At 37.6% G+C, this 16,762-nt stretch overlaps 1 protein-coding gene across 4 annotated transcripts; it reads right to left on the bottom strand.

The window, feature by feature from the left end:
• Positions 1–1,029: 1,029 nt before the first annotated feature.
• On the bottom strand, positions 1,030–16,462 carry MSMO1 (methylsterol monooxygenase 1). Of its 4 annotated transcripts, none has more exons than XM_054485639.2 (6): positions 16,307–16,462; positions 10,425–10,710; positions 6,114–6,262; positions 5,292–5,418; positions 3,717–3,871; positions 1,030–2,354 (listed from the first exon to the last, which is right to left on the bottom strand). In XM_054485639.2, the coding sequence occupies exons 2-6, from the start codon at positions 10,677–10,679 to the stop codon at positions 2,159–2,161; spliced, it is 882 nt and encodes a 293-aa protein (XP_054341614.1). In that variant the 5' UTR covers positions 10,680–10,710; positions 16,307–16,462; the 3' UTR covers positions 1,030–2,158. The 4 variants fall into 4 exon arrangements, with proteins under 4 accessions (XP_054341614.1, XP_054341613.1, XP_054341612.1 ...); XM_054485638.2 differs by having other exon boundaries at positions 16,124–16,325; XM_054485637.2 differs by having other exon boundaries at positions 15,938–16,318.
• Between the last annotated feature and the right edge of the window lie 300 nt (positions 16,463–16,762).

Raw genomic sequence — 16,762 nt, 5'->3', positions numbered from 1 at the left:
CCCAGCCTCAAGTGTCCTCTGGTCTAGTCTACCTTTTACCCCTGAGATCAACTCTTTTTAGCTTCCACGAGTGAGAACACGCAGTATTTAACTTTGTTCCTGGCTTACCTCACTTAACACAATGTCCTCCAGTTCCTTCCATGTTGTCACAAATGACAAGGTTCCTTTTTTGTGGCTGAAAAGTATTCCATTGTGTATATATGCCAGATTTTCTTTATCCATTTCTTTATCCACAACTACGTTGATTCGGTATCTTGGCTATTGTGAAGTGCTACAATAAACTTGAGGGTGCAAATGTCTCGTCCATATACCGATTTCATCTCCTTTGGATAAATGCCCAGTGGTGGGATTTCGGGATCGTATGGTAGCTCTATTTGTAGCACACAGCACAATTTTAATTGCAGCCAGCCCCAAATTTGTTGCTTGAGGGTTATAACAAATTTACACACACACACACACACACAAAGGTAGGCATATGAACCACATACAAGGTATAAAGCATGACCTACAAACAAAACATTCTCAGTTTTAAGTATCTGAATCCCTTACCTGGACATCTTTACTGCATAAGGTTTCAAAAAAAGGAAAAAAAAAAAAAAAAAAAAAAAAAAAAAAAAAAAAAGGAAGTTACCAGATAATGACTCCACAGCTTAAAAAAATAAAAATAATTACCACCATATACTAAGAATTCCCAACCCTTGATCAGTTACAACCTAGATACTTGAGATTATATCAGCCCTGAAAAGTTTAGCTCTATTCTTCAACTGTACAGAAAACATACATTATCTAAGCAGGGCAAAGAGCTGCTTCAACATGTATTGCTTTACTAGGTCAAGACGATTTCCCACAATAGTTAAGCCTGAAAAATTCATGTTCAAACAGCCAGGAAACATTTTGGCAAAGGAAGCACTTAAAAAAAAAAAAATAGAAACCAATCCTTTTATTGTACAACTTAATAATTTAATAATTTCTGTACTTTCCATTTTAAGAATAAAACGTGACAGTTAATGTTTAAAACTGGAAACCAGATAATCACACAAAAATCACATTTATTTCAAGAGCTCAAAGTGCAAATACAGCAAGTCAGTTCACAAAGTTTCAAGATACAGTTTTTAATGACAATGGAAATTTGATATACAAAAATGAAAGGGTAAATAGAAATAAAGCTCCTCAATTTTTAAAAAAATTCAAGTAATTTGAAAAGCCTTTAGACTAAAATACTCCACTTACATCCATTCAGAAATGCCAGTACTGCACTGCAATCAAGAAGGACTCTTCAAAGACAGAATCAGCTCAAACTGGTCAGCTCTAGATTAGAATGGAAGTTCTTGGTGCTGGCTTTTCTTGATTTGGAAGCTTCAGTCACTCACTGCTATCAATTGATGAGGTTCAATCCATGACATTTTTATCTTTAGGCAAATTCTAAAACATGTTTAAAGTTAAAAAGGCCGGGTGCAGTGGCTTATACCTGTAATCCCAGCACTTTGGGAGGCCAAGGTGGGCAGATCACTTGAAGTCAGAAGTTTGAAACCAGCCTGGCCAACATCGTGAAACCCCATCTCTACAAAAACACAAAAATTAGCTGGGCGTGGTGGTGGGTGCCTGTAATCCCAGCTACTTGGGAGGCTGAGGCAGGAGAATTGCTTGAACTGGGAGGCAGAGGTTGCAGTGAGCTGAGACTGTGCCACTACACTCCAGCCTAGGAGACAGAGTGTGGCTTCGTCTCAAAAAAAAAAAAAAAAGAAAAAAGCTAAATATAAGGCCAATACCACTATGAAGAATTTTCTGAAATGACCAGTATATATCTAAAAGATTTAAAGACCAATGTCAAGTTCAGGCCTATGGTTTTACTGGGAGAAAAGCCATAGATTAATACTTCTAGTATCCAAAACCTTCCTGGAAGCTTAGGAACATGGTCTTTTAAAAATTCCTCATGAAAACTGTACTTAAATATATATTTATTCATTTCTACATATATAGAACTTGTAGGTAAAGTAGAAAAAGTTCCCACTAGGAAGGTAATTAAAGGTTGTTAATGTTCTTTTTATCACTTAGTAGCCAGAAGACATGCTTATTTCTGCTCTCCAGAAGCAATGTTAGCTACTAGTTTCTGAATTCAGGAAAACATTTATCTTTCAGGAAGGTTTACGTGAGATATTTATTCAGTCTTTTTCTCAAACTTCTTCCTCTTTTCATTATAGGCATTATATTGAGAGTCTGTTCCAAAAATTCGATCCCACCATGTAAATGTTGAAGCATAGTTTCCAATGAAGTTCATGTGGTGGAAATCATGATGCCGAGAACCAGCATAGAAAGGGATCAGATTTAAAGGGTTGAGAGGAATATCATAACCACTGAAACAAAAATGATAAAGATTATTAAGGAATAAATACATGTCAAATAATTGTTGTTTTTATTAATAATCATGTGTTCACATTAACCAATTTAGATAACATTCCACTTTGCCTAGACCACTTTATTTCTAAGATGTTCACAAACAGCAAACACAGAAAATGATGTATATTCTAGAAACCACTCTAAGAAAAAAAATCCTTAAAAAAATCTATGAAAATCATTTATTTTATGATAAAATATATGAATGATGGAAGAGAGGGATTATAGTAATGAATCTTTAGACACAGTGTTTTAAGAATTAATTTTCTTTTATGTTTTAGAGGAAGCTTTCTCACCATCATCTGTAACAGTTGTAAATAAAGCCCAAAATACTAAATATGTTTTTTAGGAAAAGTCACATAAAATTAGTATCAAGTATTAAAAAGGGCAGGCCCATGATTCCCTGTATAGCAACTTCATTTACTTTTTTAGGCAATGACAAGTTGGAATCAAATGTACTACAATTAATCAAAATATCAGTGTACTTTTCTATAGTTGGGAGAAGACAAATGGCTTCAAAAAAGAGTCCCATTTAAAGTATGCTCCTTTATTTCTAACTACATATCTACAATCAGACATCCAGTTATACTTATTTGAATCACTCTAACCCTCTCTTCCTTTGAGGGGCTTAGAGGAAGGAAGGTAGAAAGAAACAATGGATAGAAAAAAAAGAAAGAAATGTCAATTACAATTTTTTTACAGAATATTCTCTGCCTAGGACTAGAAGCATTAATTTTGCTACTTTAGAAATAATTCTTAGAATTTTATATTCTGCATTCATGAGTAGAGAAGTACGTCCCAAGTCAAAATGCAATGAACATATAATTAAAAAATAATGAACAATTAGGATAAGCATTTAAGAAGGCATTCAATATAAATAATTTACCACAAAATGTCTTCCAATCAACAGAAAGGATGCATTTGAAATATGTACGTGTTACAAGCAGTAGTTTCATCTTGCAGTGCTTTTATCAGTGCTGAACAGTAAAGATTACAAAGTCTTATTCAATGAAGGCTGAATGCTTTGATTTTTTTTCAAATATGAGTTAGGTTTAGGTTTATTACAGAAGGATTAAGAAATTGCTGGTCCTAAATATATATTTGCCCTAATAACACATTATCACTATAAAAATTATAACAGCATAGGCTAGAATGTAAAAACATCTATTATTTAAACTTTTATCCAACAATTATGTTTTCTTAATATAACATTAAGAAGATTAACTTCTCCTATTAGTCTACTTAGAAATATGATAATCTTACGGCCATGAAAATAAATATATTTCATTATACTTTATACCTGAACAGAAATTAATACTCACCTATGGACATCAATAGTTTCTAATAAACGAATGGTCACCCATGCCCAAAGAAGAATTACATGATCACACAAAAGCACGATTCCAATGAAAAATCCAGTTCCAAGAATTAGAGTCTCCAAAGGATGTGCATATTCAGCTTCCATTCCAAATGGAGCCTAAAACAAACAGGTAAGAAATTCTTAATTTCTTAGCTATTGTGATGGTCAATTTTAGGTGTCAACTTGGCTAGGCTATGATATCCAACTGTTTGATTAAATACCAGTCTAGATGTTGTTGTGAAGGTATTTTTTAGATGTTGTTAACATTTAAATCAGTAGACTCTAAGTAAAGGTGATTACCCTTCATAATAAGGGTGGGCTTCATCCAATCATTTGAAGGCCTTCAGGATAAAGGCTGAGGTTTCCTGAAGAAGGATTCTCAAGACTGCAACACCGAAACCCTGCCTGAGTTTCCAACTTGCTGCTCCATGGAATTTGGACCCAAGGCTGCAACAATTCTTACCTGGATTTCTAGTCTGTAGCCTGCTTTACAGATTTCAGACTTGATAGCCCCACACTTGCATGAGCCGATTCCTTAAAATAAATCTCTCTCTGCATATATATATTTCAATGATTCTGCTTCACTGGAGAACTTCACTAATACATATATTCTATTTATGCATAAAGTTTTACAAAGTTATATTGATTCTATATGTAGTGATGATTTATCTAGTCATACACTTATAAATAATACTAGCAATTCTCAATAAAAATACTCTTTTGTCCTTACTCAACATCAAAAGTCTAGGGATATAAAATCTTTCTGTCTTTGATGGTTTAGATAAAGGCATTAAATAATTGACTTGAACTCTAATTTTGATTTATGTATTTACAGGCTTGATTTGGCACACCATGTAATCACGGTCAATGCAAAACATACTCACATAACCAGTTTGACAAAGCTACATCAAAGCAATTCTAATAGGCTGGGCATAGTGGCTCACGCCTGTAATCCCAGCACTTTGGGAGTCCAAGGCAGGTGGATCACCTGACGTCAGGAGTTCGAGACCAGCCTGACCAACATAGTGAAATCCTGTCTCTACTAAAAATACAAAATTAGCCACGCGTGGTGACGCATGCCTGTAATCGCAGCTACCTGAGAGGCTGAGGCAGGAGAATTGCTTGAGCCCAGGAGGTGAAGGTTGCAGTGAGCCGAGATCATGCCATTGCAGTCCAGCCTGGGCAACAAGAGCAAAACTCCGTCTCAAAAAAAAAAAAAGCAGTGCTAATAAAAGTTACTGTTTTTGTGGGAGTTAGCAATGTGAGGATCTAGCTGTGCCAGTGTAGCACTGTCCACAAGGATGGAAGTCCAAACTTTCACATAATATTTTTCTTTCAGATCTCAATTTACCATGAAATTTAAGTAATGAAGACAATGTGTAGAAATGGCTTGTTTGTATGTGTGTGTATTGTTCTTAATAATCATGCCAAAGGAAAAGAAAATAAAAACGTCACCAACAATTTTAGAAAAATGCTCAGGCAATTAAAATAGACATTTTGCTTCTAACAGAAAGAATTAAATATAACTCTCACATACCTGAAACTCATGATGAACTTTATGAATATACTTGTATATTCTTTTGTGGTGTAAGAGTCTATGCAGAAAATAGTGCCAAGTATCTTCAATGACTGCACAACCAAAGCATCTTGCCAAAAGAAAATACCTTTAAGATAAAAATGTTGTAATGTGTAAGAAATAATTTTTACTTAAACTATCCAGACTTTTAGTTGGGATCACTGCTTGAGACATTACATAAAACTACCCACTCACTTACCAGGTTGACCTAATTGGATATATTCATAAATAAATTCTCAAAACCACCAGATACAGCTACATAACTTGATATAAGGTTAAAGAGAGTGCCCACTAGACCAATTTCATTTCATTACGTTTGCACAACTTGCCTAATGACACGTTTCTCAAGAGATATCCCTGTTAAGTGACACATGAATATATATATGTGTGTGTATATATATATATACACACACACACATACATATTTTTGTTTATATAAACACAATTTCTATAAACCTCATAAATGATTCTCATATATTTCATTCATTTTAAACGTAAAATGTAATATATTTTTGTCAACATAAGCACTTATATATGTATATAAACATACAAAAGACGTTATGGAAACTTCTGATACTAGAAGCTCATCTTCCAACAAAATATTGAAAAGATGTAAAAATGGAAACATTTTAAGATTTTACTGTGGTTTACTTTTCTACTATTTATTTACTTCCAAAGTTTAGAACAAACATTAACTAAAATTAAGAAAACGGGTAAACATTAAGTATAACTTAACTGAATAAGCCACAATTGGGTGTAAAAGCCAAATTTTTATCTACATACCATCTTGGCATTCTTTCCCAATCATAAGGAATATTGAAATACTCTGTAAAATAATAGGTTCCACAAATCAAAGGCAGCTGGATACAGAAGTGATTAAAGAGAAGAACTTTGAAACATTTCCATTGGTTTTCCCACGTCTCTGGCTTATCCTACAAAGAAGAATCACAGTATCTAATATTAGTCTCTGCTATCAGAGTTTAACTTGACCTAATTTTTTCTCTGTTTATGTTGGACCTTAATTCTATGTCAGTTATGTTAACTAACTAACTAATAACTAAGACTCAGGAATCTTTGCCTTCTAAATTCTTTACAACTACTATCACTACTTCAGGTGAAGAAACTGTTAACAGATGCGCCCAGCCATAATGATCTCAAACAAACTAAGAAATACTATGGAATGAATAACTCTCCAGTCTTTGCTGCCACAGATCATTCACTTCACTTCTTTTACCAGAAGTTTCAGAGAAGAAATATAATATGCTAAGATTACAGTTGGGTGTCCACAATTGAAGAAGTTGTACAAGAAGCATTGGAAGCCTTTTACACAGTAAGTCGATGCTTCCAGGCACTCAGTGGTATTCATTTCAATAAATAAGTACACTTTTGTTCATATCCAATGACAGAATTATAAACTCTCTGAGTTGAGAAGTACAGAGATGTGTCCTGATTATGGAGTTCACAGATTCAAGTCAAAATGAGAAAAGTTAGATCAAAATGAGATGTTCATAAGACCTCATCAGGATACCCATTTGCTTAGCAAGCCATTATAAAAAACAAAGCAAAACAAAACAAAACAAAAACTAACTAAATGTATTCAATTTATAGGACTGCACTTAAGGTGCTTTGAGTTTTACAAAACGATGGTGACAATAAATATCACTTATTGCTTCGTTTTAAATGTCACTGCTGAAAAATTCAGAAACCTGCCAACAAAACTCTTTTAATTGAACCATGAAATCCAACGTACAGGAACTACTGCGCATCAGCAGAAGCCCAAAGAGGTCAACCAGCTTGGGCAGAGTCACACACGCAGTTATTAGCAGAAGTTGGACTAACTAAAATCTAGGTCTCCAGATCCAGTTCTTTTCTTGAAATTCTTTAAGGGGTATCTTCCTGACAAAAATAGGAAAAGCACTGAACTAAGAATCAATCCAGAGATTTGTGCTCTAATACCAGGGCTGCTACTCACCAGTTAACTAGCTCTTGTGATGTTTACAACTCAGTTTCTTCAACAATAAAATGGAAGGATCTGACAACTGCCTTTGTATTTCTAATCTGAGTATTATCTAGCCCCACTCCTCTAAACCTCCACTCTGTAATTGGGGACGAAATAAATGAAGGATTCAGGCCTCAGTTGGCAATAGTACTGTCTCCTACAGCAACTACGGTTAATAGACTTAATTTCCCAGGTAGACTGTGATATCGATGCAGTTACAGAAATCAGAAAGTTAATCAACTATAATAAAATCACATGTTATACCATTTAGAGTATACATAAATTAGTTACAAAGACAGTTAGCAATACAAATTCACACCTAGTGCAATATGAAAGTTTACCATATTTTACTTTCTTTATGCATAACTGTACTTAATATAAAGGAATACCTTTACAAGGGCCACAAACTTCAGAAATAATATTTTTAGTACATTTATCTTTGAGGAAAATTTTTGGAGAATTACTAAGATGTATGATTTTTTTTTTTTAAAGAAATAGATCCTGCAAAGTCTGCTTTACTTTTTCATTCCTGTGAAATTTCCCCTAACTAGCAAGGATGTGCATTAGCTCTCCAGTTGTCTGTTCTGTTTGAAAGCAGAAAGTCTTTAGTACTATTTCATCACCACCACCAACTTCTTCTATTCTTTTTGACAATTTTAGGAATAAAAACATTTATTGCATATGTTAAATATAATTCTCAAATATTTTATCTTAAACAATTGATACCCTCAATGTTAACCAGGGTATCTGCCTTCAAAATGCATAAACCTGTGATTAATTTGTACTGATATTTTGGTTTCTTTTAAAACTCCCTTAACTTGTGAAAACCAGTCCTGATTTAAAATCACATTTTTTATCAAAAATGCTCAAAGCACGGACTTTAATGGTTATGAAACGTAAAGACTTGCTGAGTACAGACTTGAAGTCAAATTACCCAGCCTTTCAATCTGTTCATAAACAGCTAGTTCTGACCAACTAGACTACAGCGTATTCTTTCCTTTGCCACACTATATTTTAAAGCTGCTCATATACCCTTGCCTGAAAAAGCTCTTCGTCTCTCTGGAAAGGTTACTACTTCTAACCAATGAGTCAGTTGCAAAGTGCAGTGAAGGAGAAAAAGGATGCTTTTGCCTGGCCAGCCATACAATGAATTACAATGAATGAGCCCTATAAATAAATCACTGGGTGACACACAGCAGCCACAATCACCCTAAAGGTGCATTAGAACTTAAGACATCCAAACTTAATTCTGCCTTTCAAAGCAGGTGCTTTTCTAAAAAGCACTTTGGAACTTCTGTGACCTTAATTGAGGGTCACAGAGTACTCTCCTTTGGGTTACATTATTTTTTATTTCCTTCGCCTTTACCCTTTGCTCTTTTCTCCTTTGGCCTGGAGTCCACAGTCATCTGACCCCTGCATTATCTCCAGAGAGGACTAATACTAATACCTGCTTAAAGTGAGACTCTGGGAGAGGCTGTGAAACTAACAGAATGATAACAGAGAATGTGTACAGACTGCCATCCAAAATATATACAGTTGTCCTTTGGTATCTTTTGGGGATTGGTTCTGGGACTTTCTGCAAATACCAAGATCTGAAGATACTCAAGTGCCTGATATAAAATGACATAGTATTTGACATAACCTACACAAATCCTCTCGTATACTTTAAATCATCTCTACAGCACTTAATAATACTTAATAAAATGCAAATGCTCTATAAATAGTTGTTATTTTGAATAATGACAAGGAAAAAAAGACTGTACATGTTCAGTATAGACACAATTTTTTTCCCCTGAATATTTCTGATCTGCAGTTGGTTGGATCCATGGATACAATAACCCATGGATATGGAGAGCCAATTGTACTGAGTGAATGTAAATTACTTTCCATAGATGAATACTCTCAATGGTCTACTTTCTACCAAGACTGTGTGCCCTTGAGTTTTAGTTTGGAATGACTTTTTATGAAAAGTAAACAGCAAACACTAGAAACTATCATCAGCTTACCAAATGCTGACAATTCATCTTTCTAATAAGCTACTCCAAATCCTCACATCAAGCTCATAGGCTACATATTAGATTTCACCTTGTCATGTACGTAGCGACCTCTCAACATTTAATGCAATGAAGCAAATATCCAGAAACAAGGAGCATCACCTCCTTATTTGGGATGACATGAATGCTGCAGAACTACCTACCATATATTTAGGGGAAAAAAACTTGAATAGCCCTGATCAAGGTCGTAGCGTATTAACAGTCCCTTAGATTTGCTGGAACATAGAGTTGGGGTGAACTGCAAAATATGCACAAATCACCATACCTTTCCTTTCCAGCTAGCTTAAACATTAAAATTTATAAACTTAAGTTACATAACCATCACATCTACTTAAAGCCCAATTTAACAAACAATTCTTGAAATATTATCAATAATGACCTAGGACTGTGCTGTTCAATTCAGGAGCAACTAGTAACATGTGGCTACCAAACACTTTAAACATGGCTAGTCTAAATTGAGATAGACTAAAATTAATGTAAAATACACACGGGATTGCAAAAACTTATCAAATATCTCATTAAGTATTTTTTAGAATTTGATTACTGGTTGAAATAATAATTTACATTTATTTCTTATTTTTTTTGAGACAAGGTCTCACTCTGTTGCCTATGCTAGAGTATAGTGGTGCAATCCTTCTGCTTCCGCCTCATAAGTAGCTAGGACTTACATCACCATGCCTGGGTATTTTTGTATTTTTTTGTAGAGACAGGGTCTTGCTGTGTTTCCCAAGATGGTCTTGAACTCCTGGCCTCAAGCAATCCTCCTGCCCTGGCCTCCCAAAGTGCTGGAATTACAGGTATGGACCCTGCACCCAGTGATAGTTTACATTTATTGAGTTAAAGAATACACATTATGAAATTAATTTCCTTATTTCTTTTTACCTTTTCTATGTATTCTACTAGAAAATTTAAAATTACATACGTGGCTTCATATCTCTATTGGATATCACTGCTTTAGCCTCGCAAAACAAAGCCCTATTTACTTTTAAAATATTCAGCAACATTGATGATAATATTCTATTTCTAGTTCCTTATACTCACCTTTTGAATTTTGTATTTTTTCATATAAGGTATAAATTGAAATAAAAATCCAGGTAAACAGAACAAGAAATAAAGGGCTTCATGAACTATAAGGGATCCCCATGTTGCAATCTGGAACTTTGTATAATTATTCAACATATAGTTCCAAGCATTTTTAAATGGTTCTTGCAGAGGATTCTCAGGTAAAAGTGAATCTACATATTCCACAGCCAAGGATGCTGAACTAAAGATGCTGACACTTTCATTTGTTGCCATTTTTCAAATCTCTGCAGACAGCCTTATAATTCTGTAGAAATGAATACATATATAATAAGTTAAACAATGAGCTTTCAAAAAATAAAACAGTTAAAAAATGCATCCTCTGATCATTTTAAAAATGATAATTACTAAAGGAGTATAAATTTTTTACCAAAAAATTACTAAAGGAGTACAAATGGTTTTACACCATTTTAAAAAATTTGCCGGATATCATCACCATTTCCATTTGTAGATATTCCTTTAAAAAACACATTATTTTCAAGAACAATAGCTAAAAGAACAATAGGGGAAAATTTTTTTCAAGCTATATTTAAAGAAATCGTCAATGTGGTTCTCACGGAAAAGCTTCTAATTTAAATGAGCAATAGCTGGGTTTAAAAGTATCACTTAAAGTCAAAAGAACCTATAAAGAAAAAGCCTGCCAAATGTGAGTACATAAAAATTAAGTACTTCCTACTGGGGAATAGAAAGACAAAGTCAAAGATTAAATGAGAAACTGGGAAAAATATTTCCAACATTTTACAACAAAGGACTATAAAGTGTGCTTTAGAAAAAAGACTAAAAAGACAATAGAAAAACGACAAATGCCATTCACAAGCAGTTCACAGAAAAATAAAGGCAAATGGTCACTAAACAAGGAAGAATCTTCACTTCATTAAATGAGGAAATGCACCCTAAAACAAAGAGACACTTTTAGCCTGAGTAGCAAATCTTTAAAAGTTTATTAGTGCCCAGTATTGGTAAGAGGATGAGAAAAGAGGCATAACCACACACTGTGGGCAGGGGGGGATACATCAGTGTATCATTGGAGGAAAAATTAGCAACACCTATCATAATTCAAAATGAATACATCCTTTGATCCAGCAGCTTTCTCATTTAAGAGTACAAAGACAGATACACTAAGATGGAAGGAAGCATTGCTTGTAGTAGCAAAAACAAAGAGGAAAAAATAAAAGCAAAACACAAATAAGCCATCAACAAGGTATGGGTTAAATAAATTAAGTCCTTCCATAGACAATTATACAGCCATTTAAAAGAACAGGGAAGATCTATACGCTCTACATAGAAAGATGTCTAAGACACAGTGTCAATCCAAATAACAAGTTACAGAATAATATGTATAGCAAGAGCCCCACTTAAGATTTTTTGAAAAGGATATGTATTTTATCCATGCACTTTTATGCATATGTACATACAGAGACACACAGAAACAGAAAATGTACATATGGATACAAAGGGAAAAATTTACAGTGGTGACTTCTAGGAAAACAGAGGTATGTGGCAGGGTAGGAGACAGTGTTAATGAAGACAGCGTGGCGGGGTAGGGGAGAGTGTTATGGAAGACAGTGCGTGGAGGGGTAGGAGACAGTGTGGCGGGGTAAGGGACGGTGTTACAGAAGACAGAGTGGCAACTAGGAGATAGTTTTATGGAATACAGTGTGGCAGGGTAGGGGAGAGTATTATGGAAGACAGAGTGTGGTGGGGTAGGGGAGAGTGTTATGGAAGACAGAAAAAAAAATCTGACTTATGTCTTTTGCACAATTTAAACTTTTTAAATGAACATGTTCTACTTACCTAATAAATAAGCTCAATAGGTCACTAACCAAAAAATAAACTTCTCAAGAGTCACTTTCCTAAAAATGTTCACCACTGCTGCTTCTAATTTATGAATTTTTTTGGACCATTTTAAAAATGAGTATTTTAAAGCCTCAGAAGCGTTCTAAACAGTGCTTTAAAAGTCCCCTTCCCCAACACTTCTCAAATTGACCTTTTATCCCATTCTACAGAAGGAATATTGAGAACCAGCCAACTCCTTCAGGCATCTGAATTCACTTCATGCCGTCCTTCTTCTGTCCTATTCATCTCAAATGACTTACACCACAGTGACTATAGTGTTCCATCCTGTGTCACTACAAGCCTTAAAATTTCTTTGCTCATTCATTCTTTCCTCTAAGACTGACCAGTCTTCCTGTGTTCTTATCGTACCTCAAGAACCTGACCATCACTTATCCTTTCTCATCTTTCGTCCTTCTCCCTTCATAGAATCCATATATTCCCTCAGGTCTAAAAACACATTCATGTCTTTTTTTTTTGAGACAGGGTCTCACTGTCACCCAAGCTGGAGTGCAGTGGCGCAATTATGGCTCACTGCAGCCTCGATCTCCTAGGCTCAAGCAATCCTCCCACTTCAGCCCCTCGGAGCTGGGACCACAGGCACACGCCACCACGCCTGGCTAATTTTATTTTTATTTTTTGTGGAGACAGGGGTCACCCTATGTTGCCCAGACTGGTCTTAAACTCCTAGACTCAAGTGATCCTCCCATCTTAGCCTCCCAAAGTGTGGGGATTATAGGTGTGAGCCACTGCGCCCAGCCTACATCTTCCTTCGTTGATAAACACCTTCCTAGTCTCCATTACCTCTTCCAAGCCACTGTCCCATTTATCTTTCTTTGACCCAACCAACTTCTTTCTCAAAGGAGAGCTCTACATAAAGACTGCTTAACTCAGCTAGGCATGGGGGCCCACGCCTGTAATCCCAGCACCTTGGGGAGTCTGATGTGGGCAGATCACCTAAGGTCAGGAGTTCAGGTGAATCACTGGAACTGAGGAGGTGGAGGTTTCAGTAAGCTGTGACTGCACTCCAGCCTGGGCACCAACAGCAAAACTCTGTCTCAAAAAAAAAGATTGCTTAACTCACCCACACAACTCACTGAGCTACTTGCAATCTGGCTCCCCACCTACACCAAAATGTCTTCAATCATCTTCTAAGTTGTAAAATAAGGCAACCATCCAATCTTAATTTTTCTCAAGGTGATTAGTAAATTTGACAATAATGAACCAAGACCACTTACTAGTCCTGTCCTGTGACCTTAGGCCAATTAGGTAACCTCTCTGTGATGCAGTTTTATCAGCAGCAAAAATTAAAACAGTAGGTCTTCCAATGAGTCCAAGAGATAATGCATATAAAGCACTTAGCACAGGACCTGGCATGTAATAGCTACAAGAAACTAACAATTATTGGGCACTTTCTGTGCCAAGAACTGTGTTCAAAGCATGCTACATGCTCTCTACATTTTAACTTTAATCCTTACCACACCTTCGTGAGGTAGGTATTATTTTATCGCCATTTTATAGATAAAATAACTGAGGTTTAGAAAGATTAAGCAACTTGCCCGAAGTCTAATGCTTTGGGCATTAACAAATGCTTAATGTTAAGTTAATGCTTAACTTAACAAATGCTAAGTGAGGAAGCCCATGCACTCATCCATTATATTACACTATAACTATAAATAAAACCCGTAATAAGTATTAGAGTACAAGGAGAATAATTCCTATAGTTTACCTAAGCCCTATGAAAAGGTATTCCACATGAGTTGCCTTTATCTTTTTATTTCCTGTTTATATTCTAGCAACTGCAATCTGCATTCTATTGTCATCACTGCACTGAACTTACTCTTACTAAAATCACTAAGGAGCCTGGGTGTGGTGGCTCACGCTGGTAATCCCAGCACTTTGGGAGGCTGAGGTGGGCGGATCACAAGGTCAGGAGTTCGAGACCAGTCTGGCCAATATGGTGAAACATCTCTACCAAAAAAATACAAAAAAATTAGCCAGGTGTGGTGGCGCATGCCTGTAATCCCAGCTACTGGGGAGGCTGAGGTTGCAGCGAGCCGAGATCGCGACACTGCACTCCAGCCTGGGCGACAGAGTGAGACTCCGTCTCAAAAAAAAAAAAAAAAAATCGCTATGGATCTCCAGCTGCCAAATCCAATAAACCTCTTTTTTTTTTTTTGGAGTTTATTTTATTTGACTAATCTGGAAGATTTGATACTTCTCTTCTTGAAATACTGCCTTTCCTTGGTTCTTGGAACTCAAATGCATTCACTCTGACAAGTATTGTGCATTCATTGTGCTAGCTGGTGCCCTTACCCCTGAGTTCATAAAACACAAAATTTAGTGAGGAATAACAACTAGTGTCCAAACCATCAAAAATTATGTGATGAGAACAATAAAGGGGAGAATACACAGTGCTATGAACTTCTAGAGAAAGGTGCTATCTAAACTGAGAACTAGAACAGGAGAGGGAGGTGACAAATTAAAAAATAGAGTGAGGGAGAGAGGGTCAAGGGAGGGGTTTTGCATAGAGAGAAGAGCAACTCCAAAGACTCAACCAAGAGATTAGAAAGAATATGAGAATTGAAGCTGGAAATTTTCCCAATAATGCCTTCCTTACTCCCTTCTAACGATTCCAGATTGTCTTGGGTGATCTTAACTATTTTCCGTTTTAAAAATATGCTGATATCCATCCTCTCTATCTCTAGCCCTCTCCCCTAAACTCCAGGAACTAATTATCCGAGTTTACTGGTCATATCCAATCAGAGAGTTCAGAGGCACATGAACTCACTCAACAGGTCCAAAGGTTCAGTATGTGCTCCTCACAACCCCCGCCCAAACACTAGGCCTCCTTTAATGCCTAATTCTCAGACATAACGTTTTAAATCTCTCCCATCTCTGCTGCCTTGATTAAGTCTTCAAACTCTCACCCAATTTAGAAACACTTGGTTTAGTTAACATTCAGGAATTTACTTTTCACAAAGGAGCGAAGGAATGGATATACTGTTGCTAACTGAACAAGGAATTAAAGAGGAGAGGGGAAACAAGGTCTTGGAAAACTGCATTTCCTTTTCCTTTACTCATTCTTGGGCAACCTAAATGACTGGAAGCCTGCTCTGGAGCAGGCTGACCAGATTAATTTAGTTCTTTGTGGATTCTCAGAAACCTTGAAGTTTAGCTGTCAGCCAGTCTCTGTCCTTTGGCACTTTAACACGGATTTCACCAGGTCCTTCATTTTCTGGACTTGCCCTGCCTCCAAGCTTGCCCTTCTTACACCGTATTTCTAAGATGCAATGCCAGGATCTATATAAATCTAAACATCAGAGATAACCTCCTTAAAACACTCAAAGTTCAAGGGAGTGCTTGCCCTAAGCATAAAGATCAAGCCCCGCTGTGACTGATGCACACGATGCCCTTCCAGACTTCTTCACTCTTCATTTCTTACATTCTCGCCATCCTACACTTCACATTTTTCCAGTATCTGATCATTCATGGTTGCTACTGCTTCATTCCTCTCTGCCCACGGAAATATCGTTCCCTTACAGGTGATGTCCTCCCATCCAACTCCTAGTCATCCTTCAGTAACCTCCTCTCGTACGCCCTTCCCAACTCCACTACTCCCAAAGCACATTACATCTTACCTCCTTCTAGTGTTTCCTGCTTTTGTATAACTTTCGCCAGTCTATCACCCTGTGCTGCAACTGTCTTCTACGTCCCGTCTCCCGAAGACAACACTCTTTAAAGGGCAAGAAACATGCCCTAGCCTAGTTCCATCACTTAAGAATTTCACTCTGTTTTCATCCGTTTTCCTCCTTTTTAGCACGTACCTTACCCTAGGCCCACCTTCACTCCAGTCTCCTTCCGCCCCCTCTCCGGTACCACTGCCAGCGGTCCCGCCCAGCGCGCGCATCCGCACCCCGAACCCGCTCCCCTCGATCTCACGGAGCACCGGGTGGGAGCCCGCCTGCTCCCCCTTCCTCGCTCACGAGCCACTCCTCCGACTCCCTCACCTGAACGACCGCGAGATGACTGCCGGCCAGCTACACCCAGGACCCGCCAGGTGTTGCAACCTCGGAACCTGCCTCGCCTGGCTGGGGGGTGGAGCTGGGTGGGCCAGGCGGTCCGTCCTGTCGTTATTGGCCTGCGAGGGCTCCCGCCCCGCCTTCTCGGCGCGGTGATTGGTCTGTGCAGTTGCCGACATCGTGTGACTCGCGCGAACGAGCCCCTGGCGGTCCCAGCCATTGGCTCCGTGGATGGAGTGAGGATAGTGAGACCTGCAGGGCCAGCCAATGGTCGGCACCGCGGAGCGCCCGGAGGCGGGGAAGCGTGAGAGCGCGTCACGGCGTGAGGGGGCGGGCACAGACGGATGGCCGCCTCGCCCTGCCGCGCGGAGTCGCCTTGGCAACTGCGGTCCCGGCAGATTCCCGGTGAGAGCCTGCGCTGTGCGGGGGAGAGTGTCGCGCCAG

Source organism: Pongo pygmaeus, chromosome 3 (assembly GCF_028885625.2).
Source record: "Pongo pygmaeus isolate AG05252 chromosome 3, NHGRI_mPonPyg2-v2.0_pri, whole genome shotgun sequence".
Taxonomy (NCBI): domain Eukaryota; kingdom Metazoa; phylum Chordata; class Mammalia; order Primates; family Hominidae; genus Pongo; species Pongo pygmaeus.
Note: the sequence above shows the minus strand (reverse complement) of the source record. Positions and strands in the feature narration are given on the sequence as shown.

Bases quoted from the DNA above. Each gene is read 5' to 3' on its own strand.
- MSMO1 (XM_054485639.2), bottom strand. From the start codon at position 10,679: ATGGCAACAAATGAAAGTGTCAGCATCTTTAGTTCAGCATCCTTGGCT. The intron at 6,263-10,424 runs GTGAGTATAAGG...TCTTCTTTGTAG, and splicing joins AAAAATACAAAATTCAAAAG to GATAAGCCAGAGACGTGGGA. The intron at 5,419-6,113 runs GTATGTAGATAA...TTTATCTTAAAG, and splicing joins TGGGAAAGAATGCCAAGATG to GTATTTTCTTTTGGCAAGAT.